The sequence below is a fragment of the Dermacentor silvarum genome, chromosome 2 (assembly GCF_013339745.2).
Source record: "Dermacentor silvarum isolate Dsil-2018 chromosome 2, BIME_Dsil_1.4, whole genome shotgun sequence".
Taxonomy (NCBI): Eukaryota; Metazoa; Arthropoda; class Arachnida; order Ixodida; family Ixodidae; genus Dermacentor; species Dermacentor silvarum.
In genome coordinates this window covers 154852880-154874662 of record NC_051155.1, presented here as the reverse complement: position 1 = coordinate 154874662, position 21783 = coordinate 154852880, and the positions used below count along the sequence as shown (strand labels likewise).

Genomic DNA, 21783 nt, shown 5'->3' with positions numbered 1-21783 from the left:
AAAAAAAAAAACGTTCATTTATACCTCTAAATAGCGTTTCAATCGTTAGGTACGCTGAAATAGAAATCTGCACTTGCTTTCGCAGAAGTTTCAGGTTCACAACCACCGTGCGCATCGCGTCCAGCTGCTGTGCGAACACTGGCGGCTATAATTTAGCGTGCATGAAATCAATGAGATACTATCGACGACATTGCACTTTGGTTGAACATCGGATTGGGGTCGGTGTCAATTACGGGCCATTGTCAATCTTGTCATCACTGCCGCTGCTGTCGTTGCCTCTGTTGCACAAAGCCACCGTCTGTCGGGACAACGATCGCCCCGGCGGAGATCTCTTCGCAGAACGAGGTAGCACTATCTGCACTCAGGAACTCCTCCACAAAAGCACCACCTATTTCATCGTCAGTAGCGACATGCTCCCAGAGTTCGGTAACGTCAGCAGCTTCCACCGCGTTAGTTTCACCTATGAGGGTTTCGTCCCGACGTACATACAAAGCCCACTTTTTCCGTTGATCAGCATGGCCACTGCTTCTAGCCTTCATGATCGTAGCGCTCCCGGTTTTCATAATCCTCGATATCGACTGCAAGAGCTCCTACTTCTTCCGAGTCTTGAAAAATTTGCAGCTTCGTCTTCAGATACACAGCTTTGCGCTTTGTGGGCGCACCTCCCGCTCCTTCCGCGGCGGCGCAATGTCTGCGTGAGAGGGAGATGGTAAAGGCAGCATAGGTGCCGCTCGCTAATCGCTTTCTCCCCCCCCTTCTTCTCTGGTCGCTGTCTACTTGCGATGCTCTCCGTCACTTTCGTTCGCAATCGGCACACGGGCGAGATGCGCTGCGTGGTAATGGCGGCAGATTCGAACTCGCGTAGACAAACTTTCGCCTTGTCTTGATTAAGCGCAACTTAGGAACGCCAATTTCACGATTATTATGCATGAAAAACGCTGCCCAGAAACGAAATTTCGATCATTATATCTGATATGCGGTGAATAATATATCGTTATACAGTGTAGACCGCTTATAACGTAAGCCGCCGGAGTCGCGAATATCCGCATTATAAGCGGCACCGCACTATAACCAAAGCAACATTTTTCAAGGCCCGCACATATGCAAAACATGTGCACCGAGCCGCCACGCGTATGCAACAGTCGAGGAATGCGGCTAGAACATTTGCATTCAATTTAGAGTGGAATCTCGTTATTGGAAATCATTCACGCAGCGGCGCCTCCGACCGGCATTGCTCCGGCACCGCCATAGAGTAAAAGCTTAAAGAGACCCCTCAATCTCGCACGCGACCAAAAAAAAAAAAAAAAAAAAAAGAAAGAAAGAAAGAAAGAAAGAAAAAAATGCGGCGGAAATTTCACCTTCTCTCAAATGGCAAGGTCGCCGATTCTGCGTTGCGCCGAAAGATGCGTGTACGTGCCGACGTCTCAGCCACGCTACCGTAGCCACGCGAAGAAAATGGCACTGAACCCTTCTTTCTCCTTTATGCTTCCTCTACTTTCTAGTCACGTGTTGACCTTGCACGCTGCGGCTATGGCGCAGAGGGAAGCAGCGGCGAGGGAAGCAGCGGCGCTGCTTCCCTCTGAAACAAAGAAATAAGCCGATGGGGCAACCTTACCTTCCCTGAGCGATCCAGTTTCGTCTCCCAGCCTCTAGGAAGTTCCCTCGTCTTGTCAGCAAACTTGTTTAGCAAGCTCACCAAGTCTCGGTTGTGCTGATATCTACAATGTGTGCACAAAAGCAAAGATAAAAGTGTGAGCCATGGGGCATTGTGCCTTTTGACAATGCTTTAACTCAAAACACTACTTCAAAGCTCAATAAGGAAAAGGGAAGCAATGTGACCTCTCAGCAAACAACATATGGAGTACCATTGCATGCACATAATTTCTGGCACACAAAGTTGCAATTTGTTTATTCAAACTTGACAGGATTGCTTAAACTAGGTACGAATATTCTTGAGTTGGAATAAACAGATTTACCAGAGTAGAAGTAAAAAAATCTTGTCAATGCATTGCTACATGCACATACACTTGAACGCAGCCGGGTAAATCTGTATTTTAGTCATTCTCGCACTGTCGTTACAGCCAGATGAGAGTACGGCCAATGAATGCACCAAATCTGCATCTCCAGGCAACCTAACCAGAGGTCGACCGTGCTTCGCTAGCTGAATGACTGCAGCTTTTATGCAAGTGTCATTGTCTAGTATTTCCATCGCTTCATCATGGCCCCTAGTGCTAACAGCAAGGATGTAGCTGGTGCCATATGAAGCTGTCTGACGTGACATTGTGGCCTCTTGACCATCAAAAATTCTGAACAGCAGACAATGAACTCGCTTGACACTGTGTCACTATTTATAATGTCAATGAACATATGTTGGAAATTCACGCTTAGTTTGGCTTGTCCCATGGTTCGGGCCCAGTTAATAACTACAGTAAAACCTCGTTGATATGCAGTTGGCAAGGAACGTGGATCACGTAGACACTAAGTGATACACTAATTACCCGACAATGGCAGATGAGCAGCTATCGACCGGCCAGAAAAGAGTTACGTCTTAATTGTCACTGAAACACAAGCAAACAAGTTTCATTTGCAAGCAGGCAGAAGTCTGCGACATTCCCTTGCCGCCGTGGCGGCCTTGCAGCAACGACAGCATCCTCAAACTCAGCAAAGCTGCAAGCCAGTTTCTCCATCAGGCCCTACTTCCCTGCGAATGCCGTCATGATGGTAAACGCATGCGCCACGTCGGATACGGAAGGGACATCATCGACTTCCACGTCGTTATCGCGGACGATGTGGAATCTCCAAAAGCTAAGGGAACAGGAAACACTTCATGGGCACCATGTTTTGACGTCGCTATCGGTGGCAACTCCACTGTGAGTCCGTGAAAGGTTTGTGCATTGCAATTTCACTATATATGGTCTGTGCGCATGACATTTCACTGATTCTGCGAGCTGAAATAGGAATTGAATACTACGCACTAACCATTTGGCATGCGGTAAGCGACTACGGCTTAAGTGGTCAGCCAATACATCAGGCTCAATGGCGACAGGATGGTGGATTCATCACAACTGCATTTAAATTGGAATTACTAGGTACATATTAACAAGGTTTTACTCTAGGACTGACTAGGCCATAACAGTAGCATCCTTTTGCCACTCTCAGTGCACGAATCAGGATGTCATTATGCTAGTGGTGTCAGAAAAATCATATGATGCACCGTAAATCGTTCAAATTTTTGGTCCTCCTTATACAGTGTAACCTTGTTGATACGATTCTGCGTAGTACGTTTTTCAGGATGATGAATTTTTTTTTTACTTTTCCCGATAATACGATTTGGTTAGATATGTTGGATGATACGATTTCCGGATGATATGCTTTATTTTCCGGTTCCTGTGAAGATCGTATCAATGAGGTTCCACTGTATATACCTCCGTAATGTGTGGAGGTGCTGTAGAAGTGCCCAAGTAATCAACAATGTCTGAATAATTTGTCGACGACTGTATTTAATAACAACATTTGTGACCTACACCTGCTTTTCAGCAGACATTCAATTTGACTAATTCAACACTCACACGCGACACTGAATGCATAGCAAGTCAATCATGCAGACTATCACAATGTGTGCTTGGTTAACCAAGATAACAGGGAATGAAGAGTTTACAAAAGGCTCTCAAGAAATGTAGAAATCATCAGAGATGGGTAACATATTGATAAGAGCACCCCCCCAAAAAAGCTGAATTTATTTCTTGTATCCTTCTACCAATTTACCATAAATGGATGTTTATTGCTGTTTCCTGGTTACAGCCTAAGAGATGGCCATGATTTAGTCAAGTTTGCTGTGTCAGATGTGATTAATACACAATACAACAACCTGGCACACTGAAGTACTAGCACACGGTGAAAGGTACAGAGTGAAAACTTCAAAGAAATAATTTTTACCTTTCAAAGTTAGCAGGGTCTCGTCGAATCTTTGCAATCATGTGTTTCAAGGATGAGCTTCTATTGTAAGCAGCCAACGCATCCTAAAGTAAAGAGAAACAAAATCACATAGGGAGAAGGGCACAACTGGTCATAGGAAGATTATGTGCAAAGCTGATCAAGATCATATACCGCTAGACTAGCATATATGGCATTTCCATTTGCTGGGATTTAAGTCAAAGGAATGACTCAGACGCACTCAAAACCTTGATGCAATGAATTCTACTCGTGTACCATGTGGCACTTCTAATGTATAATGGTTAAATGAGCTGAAGGGTTCACAATGAACTCTTGTAGGCAGAGCTCATCTAACACAGGTTACAGAACCTGTCAGAGATTTCAAAACATCTATTTTCTTCGTAGGCACAACACTGGCTAAGACTTCCTAAAGCTTTGAACATCATACTTCTGATGTGTTCCTTATCAACAGGAGCATCCACCAAGCTGATGGATAGATTTGTAAACATGCTAAAGCAGCAACTGCACAAGCAGGTACGTGCACCTTCGAACTCGATTAGTTTTCACCACCTGGAGTTCAAGAATGTGCGTTAAATCTAAGAGGTGTTCTTGCATTGTGGCTGCTGCGGCCAGGAATTGAACCCATGACCTCATGCTCAGCAGCAGAACACCACAGGCACTAAAGGTAACAGTCAACTAAAGTTAACTAAAACTCCTAGAAACCATTGATTTTTGCTTCAATAAGCAGAAGTGGAACAAAATATGGCCCAAAATGAATTACGAGTTCTTGCATGAAAGATACAAGCCGACCACTTCGAATAACACTACTGCAGATCTTAGCAGATGAATGCTTGTCTACGTTGCCTGACGGAGTACTTTACAATCTCCTGCATTTCTTTAAACTGACATTAATTACTCAAGTTCCACAGAACCGGAGATGCGGATAAAGTACAGCATTGTCATGCCCTACTTTTGCAGCTCAACTGCATATCCATCATGTGCAAGTGACCAATGGCATAGTGAAAAAAGAACAAACAAGGATGAGATTCATCACAAAATCTGCTTGCAGATTTATGGATATGGACAGCCTCCTGACAATGGCGTTACAATAAATGCCATCGTAAAGGCCCAACCACAAGGAACCGATTATCGACGGATTTTCGGCGTCAGCGCCGGCCGGCAGCACGTGGCGTGGACGCTCAACGAGGTTTATTGACGGCTCTCAACCACAAGAGACTCTCGGCTTCAATGTATTTCAAGTGTGACGCAATGTGGCCAGATCCTTCGCCCCGAATTTAGCCGGTCAGTTTTGCAAAATGTCGCCGCTAACAGAACAATTGTTTTTACTTCATAAGGACTTCTTGTAGTTTTAAAACTTCATGAAAATTGTCCGTAGCTCTAGTGCAAACATATACAGTATTTTACTGGTTGTCTGTACTTTTGAAAAACGTAGCACCAGTGACATAGCATGGATAGCATCACCAGCAGCTGCCGTGCTCGCTATAAAGGCCCGCCCACGCTAGCGGAAAACATACCGTAACGTTAGTAACGGCAAACCAGCCTCCAGTGCCATTAGAACGTCTGCCACGCGAAAGGTGTCCGAAGTAGACAAGTTCGGCCGGTGCACCGCCCGCCGTACGACTGCCAGGCCAATCGACGACCACGAATCTGCGCGCCTCTGCCACCGGTGACGTAAACATCGGCTGCAGTTTCTGTTCCTAGCAAAATACTTTTCGCTAGATAACGTGACGCGTAAATAGTACATTTTATGAAAAACGATATCCACTGTAGAACGTTAAACAAGAACGAGAGCTCAGCTGCAGTGCACGGCTACCGACGGCAGACGACGAGCTCGGCTGTGCCCGCATCGCAGCCGACCGGAGTGAGCCGGAGAAGGTCTAGCGACGATATCGGCGTCGCCAAACAATCAGCGGGGGTGAGGCTGCCGTCGGTGCCAAAGTGACCACTCCTCGGTCACTGATTTGCTACTTCGGTGTACGGCTGCCGCACAAATGGTTCCCGGTCCCACCCTGTCTACGGCAAGGAAACCTCGCCGCTCGTGAGCGAAACCGCCGTCGAACGGCGGCCCGCGAACGGCAAACGGCGTGCGGCGAGTTGCCGTGCCGTAACGTGGATGGGCCTCAAGTGTGCACTTCGGTGTTCCTTGCATGTCCCTGTCTGTCTGGAAAGAGTACATCATTATCAATGATACTGTACAAAGCTGCACCATTTGCAATGGCTGGAGCATGCGTGAGCGATCGGCTGCTTAGGACGCGGACGAGGCACTCGCGGACGACAACGCCAGAAGCTCGCTTTGTAAATGGCCTCCGAGCTCGCTCACACTGCGCATTGTGCCGTCTCGGAGGCCATAGTTTATTTGCCTCTTGCGTCTACAGCCACTTCCGCCGTCAGCGCTGCAGTCTGGCATGCTCAGTTTTGTGGCGCCGAGAAAGCGTGAACTGGCGGCGCATCATTCTCTGTGCCGCCAACTGCCGCTGTGTGTCGCCGGTTGGCGCCGACGCCGAAAATCCGTTGAAGATTTCTCCCTTGTGGTTACGCCTTAAGAAAGAAATCTGCGGATACCTCGTGCTATGGGAATTGGTTTAAGCGAAGCTTTCCCTTACGTCGTTCATGTGCAGCACGTTGAAGAAGTCTGACCGAGTTGTGAAGCGAACAGCAGGCGATCTCAACAGTGCTCTCTGACTGTCGGGACTGGAGACCACAGGAGCTGGAGGTGCCGATGGTGTCACGCTTGCACTGCCGCCCACGACCACCTCTTCCACCACGGGCACTGGGGAGGGAGCAGCACTGCTACATGGAACAGCCGGAGCAGGAGGAGTTGAAGCCGCCAGGCTCAAGGGCCCTGCTGAGGCTGCAGCTGCTGCGGCTGTCATGCGAGGTGTCATGGTGCGCCGTATACTCTGGTACCTGCAAAGCAATAATGGTGATTAGCTCCCATGAGAAGTTCTGCAAAGTCAATTGTGGACAGCACTGCACCCTGCTCTCACATGCCTTTGTACTTTTATGAAGTGTTTACAAAGCATGAGAAGCTGCCAGCAGTACCCGCATTTACACGTACCCCCTCCAACACAAGTAAAAGAATGCTCGAGTTTGCTACACTTGCAGCACAGGTGCACTGGCACATTCAATGTGATGTGCATACCCACCAGAACTGCAAATATTCATTATGTGGATATAAAGATAAAAAGCTCCTCTGTTTTTTCACAACGACAATGCTCTGAAAAACTCTGCCCTAGGATTGAAAACTGGCCAAGTTGGCATGCATTCCTCTTGCAATTCATGCAGCACTGACAAAAAAAGAAGAAGGGGGGGGGGGGGGGGGTACGACGACAACAACAGAAAAGCGCTTGTTTTGTGGACCATCCTTTTCTGTTGTCCACATTTTTTCGTGAGCCCTGATCAAATCACAAGAACTCTGCCCACTTGGTTGATTTATGTGGTTCCATGTCTCAAAGCCATATGGGCTGAAGCTAAAGTGGGCTATCAAGGAAGAACCACGCAGAGCGTTTACTTTCCTTTTGCAGGGTTCGTACAGGTTTCCAAGGCAAAAATTCAAGGATATTCCAGGACTTTCCAGGACCTGTTACAGTTTTTCAAAGACTCAAAGCGGCAACTAAAGTAGGACTTATTTACTCCAACATTTCCAACAATGACTAGTTTTATTGCACTTACAATAAATAAACGTATATCACAATTATTATAAAAATGTCTAGATTTGATAACTTTTCAAGATCACAGCACCAAATGAATGCTTACAACAGCGGCTGAGATTTCACCAGTATAGGCTATGTGAATTTCACCAAATATATTCAAAACATTCAGCATACTGTTGTTGCTCTAAAATAAAAAGAAATAAATGTATATCCCAATGATGTTAGTAATGTATAGCCTTAATCACTTTGCAAGTTCACAATGCCAAAAAGAAAAGTTCACAAAACACAATGAATGCTCCCAACAGCTATTCTGATTTTGCCAGCATTAACTGGGCAAGTTTACCGAACATTTCCAAACCATGCAGTGTAGTCTTGCTACACATCCATTATATTATAACAAATAGACGTATATTGCAATTTTGTTAAACATGTCATGATCATTTCTCAAGTCCGCAATATTAAAAGTTAACACAACAAACACTGACAACAGCTGCTTAGGCTTCTGCAGTATTAGCTGGGTTGGTTCATCAAGCATTTACAAAACAATCAGCATAGTAATGTTATTGCACTTATATTATCATAAATAATATTATAATAAACCTCCGCTCTCCACAGCTCTGTAGATTATGTAATCTATACGGATGACACCAGTCTATTTATTTCTGGTGAAATGCTGATGACTTCATTATGTCTGCTAATGAAGTTCTAAAAAGAAGCATGGACTGTGGCATATTCACTACACATTATTTGCTCTAAAACCAAGGCTCTACGTGCGCAATCCAAATTATACGAAACGTCTCTCAAGCTAACCCTTAATAATACAGAAATTGAATTTTCCTAAACAGTTAAAACTCCTGGTCTCTCTCACGAACATATGGCATGAAATTACAATACTGAACACATGCACTTAGCAGAGTTTTAGGTGTGTTGCGTTCGTGTCAAAATATACTACCTGTAAAACAAGAACTATTATTATATAACGCTCTTTTTTCTTCACATTTATATTATTGTCATCTGGTTTGGTCCACAGGCTTTAGTCTAAAGCATCATTAAATAATCTGGTTGCGTTACAAAAAAAAAAAAAAAAAGCCTTACGGTGCATTGAAGGTGTATCACATTACGCACCCACCGCTTCATTATTTATAAAGTATAGAATTTCACGAGCAAACAGTTATTCCGAATACCAGCTTTTGTCAACATTTAAATCAGAAATATGCAGAGGAAGTACCTCTTACGTACTGTGGCCGATTTGCAACCTAATCCTGCCAGTCACGTCACTCGACTTACAGAGAATTGGTATGTACCACGTCGTAGTACTAATTATGGACCCCAAACATTGCATATCTGTCTTCCGAGTGTACTGAACAAGTAAGTGGAAGTTAACAATTGCAAGTTTACGTATCTTGACTAAAACCGATATATTACGTAGGATGTGCTGATTATGCTATTCATGAATATTAGGTCATTTCTGTGATGGCTAATTAGTGCCACTCATTTATCTATTGCTTTGTTTTTGAATGTTTTTTTATGTATTTCAGTTTTATTTTACACTTTGCTGTGACAGGCTACATGCGTGTTCCTTTTGTGTTGTCGCTCTCCGCTGCCTAATATTTTGTAATTTTGTTTTCTTTTCCGGGTGATGGGGCAAGTCAAGCTGTGAATTGCAGCTTTTTCCCACCACACCTAACCACATGTACGTGTACTTTTATGTACCTGCCATGTGGTTAAATAAATACAAACTCAATTTAGAAATTCAAACTCAAACTCAAAGGCACTGAGCATCAGTGGTAAAGTTGCTCCACTATAGCTCTCTTTAGCTTCAATAGCTTCACCTCGCACGCAAGAGGGAAAGTGGGACAAGGCAGATCTACGGGCGAGGAATGAAACGAAGGATAACGTGTGGGAAGCAGCGTAAACACTGCCAGGCCGAGCCAGCACCGAAGCGCGGCACAGGTCTCGCTCCGTTCACGGTTTGACGTGATGAAGCCTTTTATTTTTTCTATGCAATTCTGCAACGCAGAACTATGTGTGCTTGCACCAGCGTATTGTTTCTGAAATGGGGAGTTTGTCAGATCGACGCCGATCTACCACAGAAAGGAGGGCGCAATGTCGATATCAAAGTGCATTGCTCACGAAATTCAAGGATTTTCAAGGAAGGAAAAAAATTCCAGGACTTTCAAGGGCCTTGAAAACTCACTTTTCAATTTCAAGGGCTTTCAAGGATTTCGAGGACCTGTACGCACCCTGCTTTTGGTATCAAGCAAGTGCTGCAGGCATCACATTATCTGGCATTGGCGTAGTTTCCTTAGCAATGCCCAGAGCAGTGCATGTTAACAAAATTACATTGAGTAAACAACAAACAATTGCAGTGTTGCAGAGTACCATAAAACTCAAACTGATGCCAGATCCTGCAATACCCAATGGCATGACACCAGCTTGAAACCTGAAAAACAAGCCCCAGAAAAGCTCAAGCTCAACAATTAGCTCAAGGTGGCTCATCTGTACAGTGAAGTATGGCCTTAGCAGAAAGCACTGCTCAGGTATAGCGTGAAAGTACACTGCATTTATGCAGCGACGGAAAGGAACTTACCTCCGATCAAACTGCTGCCTCTGAAGTTCATTACAGGTGGCAGCTACGCCAGCTGGCTGCGACAGTGATGGTCTGTTCCACGTGGTGGTACGGTTTAGGTGGTCGATGTAGAAGATGCGGCCATGACTGTCAATCCGAGCCTCCCAGTCTGTCAAAAATGGCATAAAATTTCAGAACATTTTTCTCTGGGCCCTTCCATTAGGTGTTTGTCTTTACTGATACAGCGAATGTCCTTTAATTTGCTATTGTTAATTTGTGCTTACTGCACTGCTACTGCTTCCTTCTTTGTTGGCGGTGGTGAACGTGAAGAGACACAAATTCGCAGTTGCCAGGAAGTGTGTATACTGCCGTTCAGTGGGTAGTAATGCCAAGTTCCTACCAGGTATGTGCTAATGAAGTTCCATTGCAATCAGTCTCATTTATACCAGGAAGTGCTTACGTGGTGGCAGTGGCTCCTCAAGCTCCACACGCTGATACCGAATTGTGCGTTCAGGAATGGAAGGCAGACGGGTAGTGGTGCTGTGCTGCTGCAGCTGTTGCTGCAGTTGTTGCTGCTGCTGTTGTGACTGTGTGGCAGTGCCAGCCAATACAGCAGCTGCAGACGTTGCTGGGGATGGCTCCACAGTAGAAGTTCGGCTGCTTGCCACACTGCAAACATACGCAGTGCACACAGTGCATATATTATGCAAAAATACTATATACTGACCATTAAAGGCAAGCTTCATCGAAAATTTAACTGGGCTAAGTTGATCTAGAACACGTAAGATGCAACAGAAGAGTTGCTTTGGCCAGAGACGTGTATACTAATCGCTTAGTCACTGCATTTACCCAATAATGTACACCCGTTTTCCTTTTTATGGGCTTGAAGTAAGTGAATAGAGCACTGAGGCTGGGAAAGCACTAAGATTGGGGGAAAGATGGGGGATGGGTGAAAAAACATGCACAGACAAATAAAAACAATAAGAGCGAAGAAAAAGTGGGACAAAAGCAGAAATATTGCAGTCGGGTAAGCATCCTCGCACCCTTCATTCAAAGTGAACATGTGCACTGGTTCACCACGGACTGGTGGATGGCATGGTGCGCTGTTTGTAATTCATTTGGCCCCATCAATACTTCTAAATGCACCATATACACAGCAAATACGTATTACGGAAGCATTGATAATTTGAAATCAAATAATTCTGAGTCAGCATCTAATCTAAACTAGCAAGCATACCTGTTATTCACTGCTGCCAGTTAATTTGAATGTGCATATCCATGTCCCAGTTCAAAGGTAGATCATAAACTATGGTGCCAGGAATGAGAAAGTGACCAGCTATAGAGAGAGGAACATATCCGGGAAAAAGTGGCCCACCTTGCATGTAAGACTGCTGGGCTCTCACTAGCAGGCAAGAGGCAGGGCCTGCCATAATCACTCTCCCGGTGGCCCAACAGTGCTGCTCGGGCGACCTCAGGCAGTGCCAGGCTGCTGTGGTCACTGCGGCTGTATGGCAGGAGGCCAGACCCAGCCAGCCCTGGCCCTAACCTCTGCTCTGGTATGTGGCGCCTGCAAACGAAGCATCCCAGAACAACTGCCATGATGACATTCTCACAAGACAGGTGGGCAGACATGGTACAAAGAACTCCTGGAAACTGGGCAACACCACAAGTTTATGGTTCAAGGCAAGACAACCACAAGACACAGAACAGAGAAACAAGAGTGCACAGGTCAAGGTGTGAACGGGCCCTTTGGACACAAACTGAAATTGCATTCATACTATCTTTCCTTATCATCACTCCTCATACCACTGTGTTTCTGCTTATCCCCTTCCCTTTGAGCAGAGTAGCAGGCTGGAGGACTACTACTTCTGGGCAACATTTCTGCATTTCCTCAATAAATGATTTTCTCTATCTCTGAAGCATGCTTCAGCACACACTCATTCAACAGTGCTTACTGGCATCATAGAAAGTTTGTCAATACTTACAGCAAAGCTGGAACTTATTTCGGCATGACCATACTCATTTTAACGAATTTTGTGCACATTGGCCAATTAGACAACCATTCATTCTTCACGTACTTGCCTACCGTGACACTGCCTTACCATTATTTCCTTATGCTAACCCTTCCTCTCGTGACCAGGGCTAGTCATTTCCTTCTTACCAATATAGCTCTCATCTTTTTTCCTCATCACATGATCTAACACAATCACCCCAGAATTCCATCTACAACCTTTGCTGCAACATATACGATTCTTAGCTGTCCTCAGGTGAGATCTTTCGAAACTTATCTGCCTGTGCCAACACCCTCACTTTAGCCACTTGCATGCAGCCTACAAAGTGTTTATTCTTTCATTTTTTTATTCTGACATGACGGCGATATCGCAGAAGCATGCACTTCAGAATGAAACTAGGTACAAAAAGTGCATTTGCCATTATGTGAGTCATTTTTTTCCCCTTCTGCATAACCGAAAATAAACCGTTGTGTTCATTTTATAACACAGTTAAACATCTATATAACAAAGTAATTAAAATAGGTAATTTGCTTCGTTTAATCAAAATATTGTTATATTGAAATTCGAACTTTTGTGCAAATAAGTGCAGTCGCAGATGGATTTTTCTTACATGGCTGAGGCCACAAAATTTTCCGAATTATCGGGCAATCGGAAATAGCAAACTTGAATGAGAAAATAATTAATTTTGTTGAATTTAAGAGTTAATAAAAAAAATAAGATGCGTTACTGCGAGCTTCCCCTTTTCCCCTTGCTCGCAGGGAAACCGGTGCTTATCAAGACACTATCCTTCTTGCTCTCGCGTACGCTTTCACTCGCACCCAAAGCATACACTGCACGGGGGCATTATAGGATCTTATCGCACTTGGACATTATGCAGAACATTGAAGCTGCTCTACTTTGGCGGTCACTCTTGGTCATGTGGCGCGCGATTTGAGAAGTGCTTTCGCAAGCAGCCGCTGGTAATTCAACCATTTCACCATCTGCGTCTGCAGAAGTTTCCATTTATTGTCTCGGTATTCCATCGCAGAGGCAGTGAAATTTTGTTATATTGAAATCATGTATAAACACACTGAGGTTCTAATACATGGTGTTCTATGGACAAGAAGTTTAAAAAGGTAAATACTTTGTTATATTGAGCACTTCATTACAATAAGTTCGTTATATTGATGTTTAACTTCTCCAAGAAGAAACCGCAACACTGGGGGTGCATCACTTCGGAAAAAAGTCACAGGCTTGCGCGGCACACGCAGCACAGTCACAGCGCAAGCTGGTGGAGCGGCTCAAGAGTAGCTCCAATTTGGGCACCACGGACAACAGGGTCTTTACAGCAGTCTGTTCGCCTTGTTTTGACGAGAACGATCTGAACTGTCTGCCTGGCGTCGACGGCTAGCTGCAGCTTGTAATGCTCTCTGCACAATAGTCTGCTCAGCCCGATCAAGCCTTAGAACTGCAACTTACATGTCGGGCATGCCGCCTTTGCAGGCACCTTAACTAGATGGCGCCACCATACTGGCAGAGGCTCAGCAGCTCGAGAGTGCGTTGATTGCGCGCCTCATCTGAATCGCATATCATCGTCTGCGCCTGCGGACTCTGCGTTTGCAAGCATCTTATCTAGATGGCGCCACTATACTGGCGGAGGCTCGAGTCGTCTCCCCCTGCGTGCTTGCCTTATATATGGGTATTTTCCACGGCCCGATAGCAAGCGCTTGCGTGGCTCAGTGGTAGAGCATCCGGCTCCCACGCAGCGGGCACGGGTTCGATCCCGGTGGGAATCGGGTACCTTTTTAGCGTTTCCGGCGATAGTGGTTACGCGGCGGACGCCGGTGGCAGCATCATCGCGACCCGAAACGGCTATTGGAATGAGCCCATAACAGCTTACGCTGTAAAAAAAAACCTGACACTGAAAGGGTTAAAGAATGAACTATATCGTGATGGAGACGAGAGGTAGACTAGAAGAATATTTACATGCTATTTACAGAGAAGCTAACACAAGGCAATATGGCAGATGGTTGAAGGGACACACGTCTAAGTGTCCCACCAAAATTTTAGTTATCGCTCAGTCAAGCACCTTCATCCTTGCCCTCAGTCACTCTATAACAATATTTTCAGACTGGCAGAGACAGCTGCACAATATGGCATGCAGCAGGCAGCAACAGACTGATGAAACAGTGTAACAAAATGAGTTGACCTGCCATGTCACCTTTGCAAACGCACCAGCACTATGGACTTGCCCACACATGACAAGGCCTTGACCAAGAAACCTTGCTAACTCTCAGATATGCACAAATGTCTGAATGTTTACGCTGCCACATGCACAAAACGCGCTCACCTGCGGTGTGCCTGGTGGTGGCTGTGCCGATTGTGCTGCCTTCGAGGTCTCGTGAAGGAACACTCAGAGTCTGAGTGACACCGCTGCGGTGGGTGAATGAGCCGCCTTCGGCGCTGTGACACTTCCTGCCCAGCTGCAAGTTCCGCCGCGAGATATTATTTTAAAGACTTTCCTACAACAACTGCTGAGCCAAAATGTGACAATTTGGCCAATACTGTGTCAGATTACTCTGAAGAAACAATACTAATATTCCTTGTTCATTTGCAAAACAGAAGTAAAGGCAAAGAAGGAACAACACTGATGAAAGAAAGGAACGAGAAAAAAATTTTATGCTAGGACTTATCATGCAGGCTTCAAACATGTCACTAATTACCAGAAAAAATAATATACTACACACCAGGGCTGTGTGCTTGGGGCAGCTCCTGGCACTATGTGCTTGTGCACAACCAAACTAAACACAGATCTTTGGCAGCTCTAACTAAAGGAGCAAGCCAGGTCATTTGTTATGCATCAGTGAATAAAGGATAACTTGCTCAACAATGAATGCTGCACCAATTTCCTGGCTCTTTGTGCCTATAGTAAAAAAATGCAATACAAATGGAAAAAAAAAATTCTGCCCCTAACTAAATCAATACCACAAAAGTTTCAGCTCAAATACAGACATTTTCATGCAACCTGTTCTGGAGAATGTCCAAAGTTCATGATATCATTAAACCATTTGAACAATCCACTATGTACACAGTGTTTGAACATACAGAATAAAGAAAAGGCTCAGTTCTCTTTGTATTCAACTTCATAGCAAATCAATGCTTTATGGTAAGATTGACAGCATGCAAGCTATTTGTGGGACAGCTTGACAGTCATATAAGCTTTCCAATCAATGGTGTTGCAGTTCTAATCTTGAGTACAGTTCAAAAGAAAGCGCTTCACAAAGTAGACAATATGTCAATGCAAGATGGTGCATCCTAGGATAAGGTGCACCAAAGTGTAAGTTTCTTACAGACCAGGTAAACAAAGGATGCAAAGTAAGTCAAGGCATTTTCTTTTCTTTTTTTTTTTTTTGCACCAAAGGCAAGCAGTTTTCACAACAAGCTTTGCTTTTGCATTCATCTTGTAATAATTTTGACAACTTCACATGGCCACTCGCCAAGTTTGGAAGTACTAATAAGTGTGGCAATAATGAAACACTGACAATTGTGGCCCTCGACCCTAATGTAGGAGCAGGCAAAGGAGGAATGCGACTTGCAAATGCTGATAGCCTCTGCTACTAGGAGGGTAACCCGCCTTCTCACAACATTGCCTTGCAGCATTTTATTTACTTATCTCTGCTATTATTAAGCTCTTTTTAAAATTTTTGTGGTAGAACGCTTCTTGCACGGCGAACTTTCTGACAGGCCCTGGTAAGGGGCCCTTTATAAGGGCCCAGCTAAAAGCGTAAAAATTCTTAGGTGGCACATTTAGCACTGTCACAATGTGGCAATTTCGTGCAGCCACATACATTATAGATAGAGACTATGATGATTGGATACGGATGTAATGCATATTACATATAAAACCTCACATAACGGCATATAACCTTGCGCCCTTTCTGTTTCCCCTTCACTGTGAACGAGGCTTATGGTGGTAACTGAACCCTTCTGGACTTTCCTGACTGTGGCTGCTGGGTACTGTTGCTATCTTGCCTAACAGATTCAAAGCACGAAAGTGCTGGAAATGTTTAAAGAATCTCGAAACCAAAATGCACCAATCATAAGCAGTACCAATAGCACAATAGAACACTGAAGCATGTCGAGGTATATTAGACAAAGGGTTCATTTAGAACTTCCAGGACAATTTTGTTTAAGCAGGTGCAGGTTGTGCACCTGAAGGAAGACACTGCCAAACTTACATTCCAGGTTGTTGGCCTCGGGTGCTCCTTCCTCGTCACTGGCACTCAAAGTTTGCGAAGATGATGCCTCTGCAGATGAATCCCCCAAGGATGACGGTGCTGGTGACGCACCTCTGCTGACCTCGGGTGCTGGAGAGGGGCTGTCCTCTGCAGCTGAAGACAACACCATGCCACCAGCATCAAACTCAAGATTGGCCGGCTCACTGTTGGCACGGTCAAAGTCACAGGCAGAAAGCTCATCTGCAGGGGCTGGACCCTCTTCATCAGAGTCCAATGTGTCCAGGACACCACTGAGGTTCTCCAGAGATGATGGACCACCTTCCTGAAGAGATGAATCTTGCTCAGGAGTCGCCAGCGGGGCTGCCCTTGTCGTTGCCCCAGCTGCCTCGCACGTTGTCTGGAGGGCAACTGGTCGCGTTCTTCTCGGTAGTGTTGGGGGTGGGCTTGCATCTCCAGCAGTCAAAGATGTCGCACTCGAAGACGCTAGGCTTGCCGAGCTTTCATCAGAGTCTGCAGGCGCCTCCTCGACGTCTGCCGCGAGACCAGCCACTTCCTCTCGATGTCTGGCATGTTTCCACGATGAAGACGCCTCTTCTGCTCTTGCGACGACATCCAAAGCTCGTGATCGTTCGAGAGGCCTGTGGTGGTGATGCCGCTTGGGGCCCTTCTGTTTTGGGGGTAGTGGTGGTGGCTGATCGATCGAAGCAGCGAGCCTCGGGGCCGCTGCCTCCTGTTGCATCATGTACTCCATGTTTGCAAAGGAAGAGGATGCCGGTGTAGCACCCGTGGTGGCAGGTGGTCTAGGTGTTTGGGACAGTCGCCTCGCTACTGCCTGTGGAGCTGCAGGGGAGTGCAGGCCATGTTCACTGTTTGAACGGACACTACGCCGCGCTGCAGGTTGAGAGGAATCCCTCCTCGGAGTTGGCTCTGGATCACCCGCGGAAGACGTTGAAGAAGATGATGATGAGGTGGGTGGCGGTGCTACAATGCCACTTCCATTTGGCAGAGAGGTGGTTCTGGCTGTCAAGGGTGGATGGTGTGGCGTCGATGCGAGTGGCAGGAGGGACATCCGACGAAGGAGGCGGGCTTGAAGGGCACGGTTCTGGAGGCACATCCGACACGTAGATCGGGTTGTGAACCTGTCGAATGTGGGTCCACGGGTCTACTGCAATAAAACAAGACCGTGAGAATGGAGGATGAAATGGAGGTAAACCTTATGAACTAGACAGAGGCACTCCTCTGACTCACCTGGGCCGTGCTCCAACACAAATGTGAAGAACAGCTCCCCTGTGACATGGTCTGAAGGCGTCTTGTTAGCAAGACTGAAACTCATCTCGACAGGAACACCCCTAAAGAAATGAGACCAGATAGAAAAAAAGAAAACATTATTGCAACAGAATATTAAGGCAATGTAATACTTCTGCTGGCAGAATGCCCACTTATTAGACAGGTTAATAATATTACCATATTTATCATTTTACCATTAAAAAGTCAATACTATGATTTAATGTACTACTGATATGCTCAATTACACCTTTCCTGTTTAGTGTGATGCACAATATACAACAACAATGCGCACCCACGTCTTGTATAAGAGAAAGTTTTTAATACTATATTTGCTCACATAATGAACGCACTGGCGCAATGAACGCAACCCCCTCCCCCCCTTCCCTTTTCCAATCAAGAAGTGTTTTTTTCTTTTCCTCGCATAATGATCGCACCCTGAACTTGCTGCCGTGAAGTAGGAGACACACAATGCGATTCGGCACCGGATATGCCGTCCAGCAGGTACGATTGTGTCGGATGCCGTATCAGACGCCAAATCGCACCGTGTGTCTCCTTTTATTGTTATATGAACACTTCAGGCGCATTTTTGCTATTGGCACTGACTATCGCGGCTCAATCTCCCGCGTTCAAGCGAGGAAAGCGTGGAGAAAACTCGCCGTATTATGTTGTGTGCACGGCGCCATGGGGAGGGGAGGGAGACAGCAGCGCAGCAACTGCGCATTGCACAGCCGCGCGCATCCTACCTCGAAAGTGATCCGTGTCGGGAGCTCAATCTAGGTGCAATGGCAGCTTATACCTTTGTGCGTGCTCCATTCTCGCCGCTAAGTTTGTGTTGAAGCGATACACAGCACGAAGGTCACTTTGCTTGCTGTTGCTGCCGAGCTTCCTCACGCCAGCATTTTGACAGCGAGTGTGCGCGGTCATCGAGTGTGATGTGTTCATGTTGACCTGTGCGCACTGACACCACGCTTGTTAATTTACATAGTTAGCGAATGTTTGCAAGTTTATACGGCCGATAAAACTACTATCCTTACTTCGTATAGCTGTACAGTAAAACCTCGTTAATTCAGATTTAATGGGACCAAAGAAACTGTCCGAATTTACCGAATGTCGAATTATCGAGGGTATCCAGAAAACAATAAGCAAATGCTTACTACGTCAACGTGCTTTTATTTAGTGAATGAGTGAGCAACTCCTTTTGCTATTTTGCACAAAAGCAGAGCGGAAGTTGAAATTCTCATCTCAAGTCGCAGTGGCGATCGAGACCTCGCGACTTCTTTCGCAGCACGGCCGCGGCGCGCGCATATCCTGATCATGAGCTGGCGAAAACATAAAACATAATCGCGATGTAGCCTGTGCTCTTTATCCTCGACAGCTTTGCACCGAGTCAAAATGAAACAAGTGTTTGTCGCAACTGCTGCGGAGAAAACCGCGGCTGCTATTGACGTGATTACGAACGGCGACATTGCGGTGCTGAAGGCACGCGGCCACTGCACGCACAGAGTCGGAACGAAACTACCGTACACTGCAACAACTGTGGACGAAACCACGGTCGCTATCTATGCGATCACCGATGGCGACTACGCAGTTTTTTTAGGCACGCAGCCCAACGCGCGTACCGAGTAAAAACGAAACTACTGTTTGCCGCAACCGCGGCTGCTATCAACGTGATCGTAGATGACTCCGCTATTATGAAAGCCCGCGGCCAACGCGATGTTATGCGCAGCGGCTAATGCAAGAATAAAGCCTTTAAAGACACAAATAGGCATGAAGCGTTCCGGTGTAGCTGTCATTCAGGTACGATTTCCACTAATGACTATGACGATGCGGACTCCACCCCTTCGTTTCGGTTGGACGCTAGCGCCATTCTTGCTCTTTTGTGTTGCACAATTGCGGCGCTCCTCACTCGCCGAGCTCCGAAAGTTGTCAGAATTAACGACAGCTTATTATTATTATTATTATTATTATTTGATTTGAAAACACATACACAGAGTTTGATTACATTGAATAATGCATACGCCAGCTGGGACCAGAGGACGAGTCCGAATTATCCGATTTTCTGAATTAACGAGGGTTGAATTAACAAGGTTTTACCGTTTACGCATTTGCTATCGCAATCGATGGTTCACCTTTCAGGCGAAACTGTGACATTTTTAGAGGTGGCAGCGGGAAAAAAAATCACTCAATATTTTACCCCATATAATGAACCCCAACTTAGCCCACATTTTTCGGGAAAAAAGTGCGTTCATTATGCAAGTAAATACGCTAACTGAACTGCAATATGACACTTTTACTCTAAAGAGCCAGCAAGAAAGGCAAGCAGGTCACAGTACGTGAGGCAGTACCTACAGGACTTGCGACCACTCACCCAGTGCATCGGTCCAGGAGGTCCCACACACGTACAGCGAGCCGACCTAAAAAGCGGCCGATGATTGGCCTGCTGCGGGCAAACTTGTCCTTGACCTCAAACTCCAGTACATCAGAAGGGTAGCCAATAAACTCATACTGGCCAGGCCATGAAGGGTGCACAGTAGATTCGGCGGCACCCGTGCGACAGATTTGGCCATGGTGTGGAAGCAGCAAGACACCATCCCCCAAACCAGGCTGGACACCCATCTTAACATAGGGATCAGGATTAAAAAACATCCCTTTCTTGAGATTTCGAGCATGGAGGTCTGCACAGAGAAAAGAAGCAACAAGTGCTGTCAGCACAATATCACTACTTCCGAAATACAAGGATTCCCTAAACCCATGTAAAAAAACCAACAGGAACACATTTACCAAAACCATTTCTAAATTATTCACAAGTCACATCTAGTTTTCATGCATACAAAAGAAAAGCATAAGACATGTGGCTACGGTATTCTTCACAATAGAAGCCATTTCAGCCAAGTTTCATGAAACTATGCCGAGTGATTTTCATGCCACTATGCTCAAGAAAGCTGTAGAGCTATGGTTTCAAATACTAATGTGCGCAGTAATTTGTAGTAGCACGCTCCTGCAAAATTACACACATGCTTGAGCTTTAGCCTCTCAAGAGGCCCAGTATGAGAGTTTGTGCCAGTGCTGTGTGCATTTGAGGCATCCCTACATTGCTGAACGCTGATATCTGTTGATGCAAGGTTACAGCACAGGTAGTTTTAATGACATCAGAGTGGCGCAGTATCCTTCACAGAGTGGTTAGGCCTTGCAGAGCTGGGAATTGAGAACAGTTCCTGGAGCAGAAAGCAAGTTACACAAATATCTTGCACCACATGATGCCTACATTGAATTAAGACCAAATTTGTGAAACCAGTTGCCAATATCATAAGAAGCTTCTTGTTGATATGATATGATTAATAAAAAACGGGCCCCTCGGTTCCCTTTCTTCTCGTTCAGTTGCCAATATGTACTTCACAGTAGCAGTGAATGGTAATGGCACAAAGGCTCTTTCACAACAGCTTGGCAAGACTCCTGATTTGTGTGGGAACATAATTGGTGGTATTATTCGAGATGGCAAAGCTTATCCCTGGTGAACATAGGAAAATAACCTGATGTGCAAGCAATTTCAATCATGCAAGTTTGTCCTCTTCAGCTCAAGCACACACACATTGCCACTCATAGCATATGCTCTACATCTGAGCCCCGCATGCACAGAGGGTGGTGATTTGCATGAGCACTCTTCATGCTTGTTAAAACGACTGACAGTATCATTCAAGATACTCAAAGTACAGAGCAAATAAAGGTCGATATCACTGTGCAGTCAGTCAGTGTTAGCCTTTTCCAAGACAGTGATTTCTACAACATTGTTCTGCTGCAGCTACTATTACTCTTGCTATGGAGATCATATGGTCACCCTACCCATTCTGCTTAAATAAGCAGGCATCACGGTCGTGTAAATTACCCAACAGTGACAATACTTACTGGTCAAATAAAACTTGACCATCTCCATTGGTATCTGCTGCGAAGAGTAGCCCACCAAAACATCAGAGCCATGGCCATTCTGGAAAAAGGTATTTAACAAATACTTCAGCAAACAGTGCAAATACGGGATGGCTGGTGTTTGTACGAAAAAGCCCAGCTAGCCACTATTTTGAAGTATTTAACAAGAC

At 45.5% G+C, this 21783-nt stretch overlaps 1 protein-coding gene across 4 annotated transcripts in view; it reads right to left on the bottom strand.

Annotated features, from left to right (window-relative positions):
• The window catches only part of LOC119441941 (E3 ubiquitin-protein ligase HECW2-like), a 91646-nt gene that overhangs the window by 51444 nt on the left and 18419 nt on the right, over positions 1-21783 (bottom strand). For 3 of the 4 annotated variants that reach the window (XM_049661755.1, XM_049661757.1, XM_049661756.1), the window contains exons 1-10: positions 20061-20197; positions 17654-17754; positions 16406-17567; positions 14518-14650; positions 11552-11743; positions 10637-10845; positions 10198-10345; positions 6558-6861; positions 3937-4019; positions 1616-1718 (exon numbers count right to left, since the gene is read on the bottom strand). In XM_049661755.1, the coding sequence (XP_049517712.1) occupies positions 1616-1718; positions 3937-4019; positions 6558-6861; positions 10198-10345; positions 10637-10845; positions 11552-11743; positions 14518-14650; positions 16406-17567; positions 17654-17701 (2382 nt within the window). In that variant the 5' untranslated portion in view covers positions 17702-17754; positions 20061-20197. Of the gene's footprint in view, positions 1-1615; positions 1719-3936; positions 4020-6557; positions 6862-10197; positions 10346-10636; positions 10846-11551; positions 11744-14517; positions 14651-16405; positions 17571-17653; positions 17755-20060; positions 20368-21595; positions 21675-21783 lie in introns of those variants that run through there. The other variant, XM_049661758.1, reaches the window with a different exon arrangement.